Source organism: Pezoporus wallicus, unplaced genomic scaffold (genome assembly GCF_028554395.1).
Source record: "Pezoporus wallicus isolate ANWC-B61680 ecotype Strahan unplaced genomic scaffold, APGP_CSIRO_Pwel_v1 contig_13368, whole genome shotgun sequence".
NCBI lineage: Eukaryota > Metazoa > Chordata > Aves > Psittaciformes > Psittacidae > Pezoporus > Pezoporus wallicus.
The window spans coordinates 133,822-142,584 of NW_026641141.1; the positions used below are offsets into that span (position 1 = coordinate 133,822).

General features: G+C 45.1%; 1 protein-coding gene across 2 annotated transcripts; it reads right to left on the reverse strand.

Annotated features, from left to right (window-relative positions):
- Window positions 1-1,358: 1,358 nt before the first annotated feature.
- ZNF706 (zinc finger protein 706) lies at window positions 1,359-7,140 on the reverse strand. 2 transcript variants are annotated; one of them, XM_057422152.1, is made up of 4 exons: window positions 6,994-7,140; window positions 3,522-3,658; window positions 2,297-2,393; window positions 1,359-1,656 (listed from the first exon to the last, which is right to left on the reverse strand). In XM_057422152.1, exons 2-3 carry the CDS (start codon window positions 3,654-3,656, stop codon window positions 2,298-2,300), a joined length of 231 nt encoding a protein of 76 aa, XP_057278135.1. In that variant the 5' UTR covers window positions 3,657-3,658; window positions 6,994-7,140; the 3' UTR covers window positions 1,359-1,656; window position 2,297. The 2 variants fall into 2 exon arrangements, with proteins under 2 accessions (XP_057278135.1, XP_057278134.1); XM_057422151.1 differs by having other exon boundaries at window positions 2,286-2,393.
- Between the last annotated feature and the right edge of the window lie 1,623 nt (window positions 7,141-8,763).

The following is an 8,763-nucleotide window of genomic DNA, read 5'->3' on the forward strand; positions in this document are numbered from 1 at the left end:
ATTACTCTCAAGAGGAGAACAATGTTGTATTTATAAAAGTTAAGCGATATACAGGTTATCCTGGAGTGACTATAATACAGAGAAATTTTATGCCAAATTAAGTATTTACAGAGATACTGTCACAGCAAAGAGGACAGGAAGCTAGTCTCACAGTAGTTCAATAAGGAGCAAATGAGTGGAAGAAGACAAAGGCTTTGACTTTATATAATAAAATACCAAGTGCATTCTTTTAAGTGAATGAGTCTTTTGAGATTATGGTCCTAGATTTTAGGAAGCCATCTGAAGGTCAGATGTAGTCCTGCTGCATATAAAGGGTTACCTGGATTGCCAGAATTTTTACATCCATTGTAACCTCAGTAAATCACAGCAATTCTAGTATTGCTTCCTACTGCAAGATCAAACCTAAAGCTCTTAAATAAGCCCCCTCCAAATGCCAAAGATGGAATTTTGCGTAGAAGACCTACTAGCACAATTCATATGTTTCTCCACTACTTCTGTGCTGTACACCTGGGATTAGAACTGAGCCCAGAACACTTTAAGAGTAATTGTGGTTAGCTGCTCAAACGTCCCTGGCCAGAGACATATTATCCAGCTTTTTCATGTCAATGGAACTTTAATAACATCTCATTTCTTAAAGCAGCCATATTATTTCAGTTACTTGGGCTTTTTTCCAACAGGCTTATTTTAAAATGGTTGTGAAGAAAGGTTATTAATGGCTGGCTATTTTGCATATTTCTTGAAGAGTTGCTACTGAAATAACCTGATGCATTTGAGGGGGATCATGTGTGATTAACTGCTCAAAATAGCATTAAAAATCTTTTCAAATAAAAATTTTCAACTAAGAGCAGAGTTTCTTTAGCCAAGTATTTTTCAAGCCAGCATACCTATAGCAATCAATCCTGCCACCTCTCTGCTTCCTCAGCCATCTACCAAATATTGCAGGTAACAGGTATAACCAGAGTCTCTCCGGTGCATGACTTCAAGGAACATGATCCCTCACAGTAAAAGAATTCCATTTGAAATGGCTTGCAGTATTAGACTCCAATACACAGGATTAAAAAATGCAGAAGGAAGTCTCAGTACTCTAATGCAGCTTCCAGGGAGTCTGTTGTGCTTTGAGCCAACAACTTGACCACTAGTGACCAGGCCCAAGCAGGCAGCACACTGAACAGTAAATCTGAGCAGCTTCCCTTTTTACTTAAGATTAATTTACTGTAATGTACATTACTTTCAGTGGAATGATACTGCTCATGTTTTGGCAGGATGGGGAAAATTCCACTTTGTCTTTTTTATGATAAGGCAGATAATATAGGAAGTTGAAACAGAACTTCTACAAGGATTTAATCTGTGATACTGTAAAATCAAAGTACTACTTTATTAAATGAGTTATTTTACACAATATGAACATCAATATAATTACAATTGTAAAAAATTTTTTATAACAAGTATGGACTGATTTTTCAGGATTTCCAAATAGGGCACAACTGTACATTTACACAGAATTGTCTTTGCTTGAAGCCCAAGAGGGAACAGCATAAAAATATGAATGTTTCTGTAGCCCCTTCATTTTTGCTGATCAACAGTTTTAGAAAAGCAGCTGCAGGTTTGTTATGTAAGGTCTGACAGTAGAAGAGTCAATAGGTGCCATGATTTCACCTACAAAAAACAAGAATAACTCAGTTAAGCTGAACCGTTACACAACGCTGCTCACCTTTGTGTGAATGAAATACCACAGTACTGCTTTTTACCTCATTTCAGCCTTTTATTATAACCACTTTCAGTTACAGCCCATCAGGTGGCCAGTGGGAAACCTCTTCTACAGTTAACACAGAGGGTTTGTATCTGAATGCAGAAAAATTTGCATTCACTTGCATAGCTTCAGGAACAAAAAGGCTCAATTGTCGGAAATACTCTAAGCAACTATTTCCATTACACGTTTTGCAGTCACAGACAGATTGCATTTATGATGTGTTTTGTTCAAAGCAAAACTGACATTTCAAAGCAAGAACTAAATAATAAAGACTATTCCTACAACTCTAAAGATGACCATCTGAAGTAACATTAATCCCTTTTAAAACAACCTCCACGCACAGTAAAGAGCCACAGCCATTTCACCTAGGTATTAGCTTGCTTCTCCTGTTTAACAGTTCAGGGGCATAACTTTAGCTTACAGTTAATTTTTGTACTGAAGGAAACAAAACGAGTTTTAAGTCTCAGCTGCTGGTAAAAATATTATGAATAATTTCTAATTCCCAGACAGTCATTTTAAAAATGAAGGTAATGACCTGTAGACAACCTTATGCCTGAACATCAGCCAATTCGGGAGGAAGTGGAGTCTTAGGATGCTTGCTTTCAAAGTGCTGTTTGAAGGTCTTGGGATCCGGCATTTGTGTCTGATTAAAGAGAGAAATTTAACTTTATGCACAGTACAAGAGTTAAAAAATACTACAAAACCTGTTCCCCCCTCCCCATTTTGTTTTCTTTTTCCTCAAGCAAACTGTCTCCTCAAAGACACTGCTCTAGTGACAGAAGCACCATTAATTCAGCTACAGCTTAAGAGACTATTTAACCTCAGATTTTCAAAGAGGTGCTTTTAAGCACTAGTATCACACTGGTTTGGCATGTTCATCAACAGTATTATTCTTGCTAGAAGTCCCCTGAAGATCCTACACTTCATAAGCTGGTTTGGTGGGAAACCTACCTCCTATCTAAGAGATAAACATTTGTTCTTTTTAGAATCAAATCTTTATGAAAGCTCCTTCTTTTGTTTATCAACAGGCCAAGAGTTAAGGGGCACAGACTGATTCTCTACTTGGCAGAAGCTCCCTCAGGCTACTACAGTTGCAGGCATCAGCTGCCCAAAGTGACTGCTGCCACAGACTAATTTCACAAGAGGAGAAACTGGTTACAAGTACTTAAGTGAGCAGCTTATGCTGGAACCTTATTTAAGACATTCAAAGTGACAAATCTACTCCTAGACCAACCATTTATGTGAAAATGGCAAGTTTACCATTTAGATCCAAAACGACACCATTCAGGAAAACTAGCCAGAAGTATAATCTGATTAGTGCTCACATTTGTGTTCTCTTGTCAAGTCATTTATTCAACTAGAAGTTACATTAAAGATTTTGGCACCACCACTCTTCCTCTCTACATGAGTAGGGATTCTAAGACAGGCCAATTCCATCACAAAGATGAGATGTTCCCATCTGGAGATTAAACAGGAAGTGATCTCACACTTTTTACATTTTATACCTCATACTAACAGCACATGCAGACCTCTGCAATTCAAAAGTCAAGATAACCACCCAGAACAGATCTGGTATGTGACCCCTCCCGTTTTCTCCTATCTCAATTATCAGTACAGCTGAGTAATCTTTAAGCAAGTCACATAACATGCAAATGTTTCCAGCAGTGAGCTAGACAGCCACTTGAAAAGTATTTGAGTTCCTGCTATATATTCTTCTAAAAGTTCTCTAGGCTGGAAGACAGACCTGCCTACAATATTTGGTTCCTCTTACCCTACAGACAGTGCAGGTATATATCAAGGCAGCCTTGGCTGCAGCCTTCTGATCATGTCCTTGTTTCTTTTTCTGCTCAGCTTGCTTTTTGGCATTTTTCTGCTGCGATTGAATCTTCTGCTGTCCACGAGCCATATCTACAAACAAAAAGACAACATTTAGTCTATAGATGTGAGAAACTACTACTGCTAGCTGACTGAGAAGCTGTAACCATGAGCATAATGCAGTCATGTGCTCATCCATGAGGCCTACAACTCCCATAACTCTCATACAACAGACATCTGTTCAAGCTCTTTACTATATAAAAACTCTGGTTTTAGTATTGTTCTTAAAATACACACCAGAATTAATAGGTCATTTTAAGGTTTCTTCCTCTACAAAGCTTTAAGGTCTACTTTTGAAAAGTATTTTCAATAGTCAGAATAATTGAAGTTTCCTTTACAGTTAACAGAAACTTATTCTCTATTTCCACAAGTACAATAAAATTTAGGGGGTTTTGTTCTTTTAAGTTTAAGACTCAACCTTTATTTCTGGAACTTGAAAGAGGTTCCAAGAAAGGCAAATCAAAGTATTATCCAAGCTGTTATTACTGTCTTGTGGTATACATGCTTGTGAGCTGCTTTGGAGTTGGGAATGCCAAGAACAATAGATCACCCCTCTTTCTTCAAGGCTATTTTTACAGGTGGCCACTCTTTTTTATTATTAGCCAACTTTACATGCACACACTTCTTAAAAAGAAATAAAGCTGCCCCCATAGGAAGCCATTACTCTATGTAACACAGGAGCATAAAGGAAGCAAACACTACTGCCATATACCTTTAGAAGGTTCACCAGAAGAAACAAGGCACAAAGAAATCACACTTCAGGGAGCAGCAAACCAGCGTATGCTACCAATGCCACGTTCTGCCTGCCTGCAGCCCACCAGGACACCCTACTCAGCCTGCAGCCCACCCAGACACCCCACTCAGCCTGCAGCCCACCCACAGAGCAGGCACCAGGCAGGGTTTGGGTGCAGCAAGCGAGCAGAATCCAGAGCATGCTTATATAACCCAGCAGCCCACTTTCTATTATCTTTCCCAGTCCCTCACAGCCCACGCACAATCCAGTTGTACAGCTCTCACAGAAGCACAAGACCTGCTACAGAAGCACAGGGCAGCAGCTAGTGAAGTCCGTTGTTTCCAGGACTAGTGAAGTCAAATGTTCACAGGAGGTTGGCTGGTTGGTTGGTAACTGCCCCTCTATGCAACCTGGGCATTTGCTGCAAGTTTGGTACTCATGCATGAGTCACACTGGGTGCCTATAACAGGTCTGTCATGCACTCCCCTCACACTCCCCTCCATGGGGACAGAAGGAGAAAAGCCTGTTCAAACAAAGACTGACCTCCAGTAAGCATGTGTTAAAGGCCCTTAAAACTGTTGAGTTTCTATGAAACATGGACACCTGGAAATACATTAGTACTGCCTGAATTTCTGGACACAGAATCGCAAAATCGGCTAGGTTGGTAAAGATTTTTAAGATCACTGAGTCCAACCATTACCTCAGGACTGCAAATTCACCACTAAGCCATGTCACTGAGAGCCACATCTACACGGTTTTTGAGTGCTTCCAGGGCCGGTGATTCCACCACTGCCTTGGGCAGACTGTTCCAGTGCCTGAGCACCTTCTTGGTGAAGAAATTTTTCCCAATATCCAATCTAAACCTCCCCTGGTCCGGCTTGAGGCTGTTACCTCTTGTCCTATCACTTGTTACTTGGGAAAAGAAACCAGCCACCTCCTCTCTCCATCTTTTCAGGTAACATCACAGTGCTTAACACTAAGCAAAAAGATGGTTCCGAGACCCAAAGCAGCTCTTGAAGATTGAGAGGCACCTCTCAGGCTACACTCCCAACTTTTTCTTGGATCTATAACAACATCATGTAACACTTAGCAGAAACATTACACTGCATCTTTGAGCATTCCCTGCTCCTCCCCCATCAGTTTCTCTAAAGGAATATTTAAGTCCAGACAGTTAACAAAATTTAACACAAGAAAACAAAAACTCTATTAACAAGGATAAATTCGTGTGGCATTCAACAGTTTCCATAAGACATAGCACTGAATGTTAACCAAACTATATATCAGTTTATGCTTCAGGGTATGCTACAGTTACTCCAAAACACCCCAGCCAGGGCCTCGCCATGTTTACGTACAGCACGGCTCAACCAGAATACTACATTCCCATTGAAAAACAGGGGAGATACTCCCAGTAAGTCTGCAAACTAGGAGGAAGTGTAGGTTTTATTCTGGTTCTATTTTACCATCATTACAGTATTCTCCCAGAAGTTAGGGAACTCCTAATAGAAAATAACAAGATGCAATAAAAAAAAACCCCACAACCATATTTTCATAAAATGATGCTATTACTTTGTAATTTAGTCCTTTGATAAGAGCTTGGTAAGCAGTATACTGTAACAGCCAACAACACTGTATGTATGCATTTGGCAACTACTGGTTTTAGTTAAGACACAAACAAGAAAACATGAACAAAAACACCTGCTTTAAAATATCAATCTCCACATGACGCCTGAGGCCAAAAATCCAAGAGTTTAAATACTTTAAATTACACTGAAAAGTTGATACACAGAGTGAATACTCAGCTATTGGAAAATTAAGATTATTTGGACTATCCAAATTTTTAAAAGGTGACAAATAATCCCAAAGTTTGTTTAAAAGAACGATGAATTCATCTACCAGGCTAAATCTGTATTTCAGTTGCACAACACAGGTAAGCACTGCTTCCCTTATCAGGCACACCCTCAGAAGAGCCCTGCAAACCAGCCTGCTGTTCTCAAGTAAAAAAAACCTCGAGCACATAGGAAGCCAAATACCACAGGAAAAATTAGTGCTAAATCATAGTAGCAACAGCACGGGCATCACAAGGCAGCGAGGCTGGAGCCTGCAGTACGTGAATGCCTCACACAGGGTCATTTCCTTGTAAGTCACCAGGACCTGAGCACAGTTTCTCAAGCCCTAAAACTGGACACAGACAGCTGCTTCCGCTGTCACCTTCAGAAACAAACGGCACCCTGAGATACCCCGGCTCCCCCTGCCAGGCAGCCAAACGCAGCAGCAAGTAAGGCCCTGCCCCGACACCGCTGCGAGGAAGCTCCAGGCTCGGGCCCGGCCTGAGGCGCGAAGGAGGCCGCGAGCCCCGAGAGGGCCTGTCAGGGCAGGGGGGGCCGCAGCCCGGGCAGCCCCACCACGTGCCCCGCGGGAAGGGGCCAAGGAAGGAAACGAGCTCCGGCGGCGAAGCTCCAGCCGCGGGAAAGCGGCCTGGGCAGGCCGGGAGCGGAGCGCGCCTCGCTACCGGGCCGTCCCCTTTCCCCCGAGGCGGGCCTGCTCTGCTCCGCTCCGCCGCGCCACGTCCCCGCACCCACCACCCCACCGTCGGTGCGGCCGCCCCACCAACGGAGGGCCCAGCGCCGCGGCTCACCCGGGCTGTGAGTGCGGCCTGCGCGGCCCTGGCGAGCGGGAGGTGAAGTCTCCGCGCGGCCCCGCAGCAGCCGCCGCCACCGCCTGCCCGACACGACGAGGAGGAGGAGGAGGAGGGAGCGAAGCGCCCGCACTGCGCATGCGCTGCACCGCCCCGCTGGCCAATGGCGGCGTTCTTCCGTTACATAAGGCGGGGGTGGCGCTGCGGCCGTGCTGGGATCGTGGGGGGTCCGTGGGGTGCTCGTGCCACGGTGTGGCGGCGGGGCTAGCGTGGGCCATGAGGCACCCCTGGCGGCGCGGTTCACCGTGCGAGCCCCGGTCCCGCTGAGGCTCAGTGTGGCGTGGCAGGCAGGACAGCGCCTCGGTCAGAGCGGAGAGGCAGCCTGGCTCCGGGTGCTCGGTTCCCGGCCGAGCCTGGGAGGCTGCGGGCCGATCCGTGATGGCTCCGTCTGGTGGGGCTGTCCCCGCACCGTCCTCTCGCTTCCCGACAGGCCCTGCTCTCAGCCACATTTCGTCTGAGCTTAGCATACAGAGGGTCCCTAAAAATAGCAGCTACTCCTCAAGAAAATGGCTCTGGAGAGGCTGCAGGGAAGGGGCTGAGAGTCCCCGCCCCAGGCAGGGGTTCCGCAGGGGTCGTACTATGTTCAGGTGGCAGCTTAAGAAGGCCCATGCGCAGCCTTGGAGGGTTGAATGAATTAGAAAGCTGAAGGAAATGGTGTGAGATGAGCGGAGTTTGCTTCAGACTGAAAGCGCGCACGGTCCTGTTTGGTGTTTAAGACGAGGACCGGCAGAGGAAGCCGCTCACAGACTGAATGCGCAGCACAAGTGATTTGAAAGGTCCTAGCTTGCAGGAATAGAGATGTAGGCAGGCAGTGTGAAGAAGGGTAAAGGATCACTTTATTGACAATTTCGTATATTGGAATGGAAGGCTGAATGTGCCTTCTCGAATTATACACCCGTTTAGAAAAGGAGAAATGGAGGCAGCATCTCTGCTCAGATGTTCTGCCGCTGTTTGAGCAATTGTAGCTTTAAAATAAGCCCAGGGTCTTGACAGTTCTGTGTCTGAGCCAAGACAACAAACAGTGCGCTTAGCAGAGGAATTAGGAGTTGTTGGCTTGACGTTTTACAGGGGCTCAGGTTAAATGATTCTAATGTTCCCCTCCCATATGAGTGAGAGGAAAAAGCAACAGCAAAAATCCCTATAGCAGTACAGTGAATGTTTCGGGCCATCTTTGTGAGTCATGACAGCAGTTACAGGGGAGGTCTGTAGCAGATAATCTGACACACCACTGGAAGTAGGTCTGGGTGTGACAAGTGCATGTGTGGGGAGGTGGGCATTGGGGCTCTGTCCTCAGAAGCAGGTGGCTTTCAGAATGAGGTTTAGCTTTGATTGGGGGGGGGGGGGTTGCCAAGTGAAAAAGTAGCCTCTTTCCTGCCTGATGCTATTTTAGGAGGACTGCTGGCTTCAGATGTGGAACTCGAAACAGCTTTCAAGGATCCTGTCTCTGTGCTACAGCACTGCCACACACCTGGCTGGGTGAGGACTTCAGATAGCGCACACCTCCTGAGTGCATGCTGAGTTATGGCTGGTCTCCCAGCCTTTTCCTGCTTTGGGGAGATCAGAGGGTCTCGTGCAGGGCAGGGTGCTGCAGCCTGCCTGCTGACTGCTCTGTCTTTTGTCCCTTTGTGCTGTAAATCCTGGTCACGCCATCAGTCCATGTATTACCCAAATCATGGCACTGCAATTTAGATGCTTCCAAAGAGACCACTG

Bases quoted from the DNA above. Each gene is read 5' to 3' on its own strand.
- ZNF706 (XM_057422152.1), bottom strand. From the start codon at position 3,656: ATGGCTCGTGGACAGCAGAAGATTCAATCGCAGCAGAAAAATGCCAAA. The intron at 2,394-3,521 runs GTAAGAGGAACC...CTCTTTAATCAG, and splicing joins ATACCTGCACTGTCTGTAGG to ACACAAATGCCGGATCCCAA.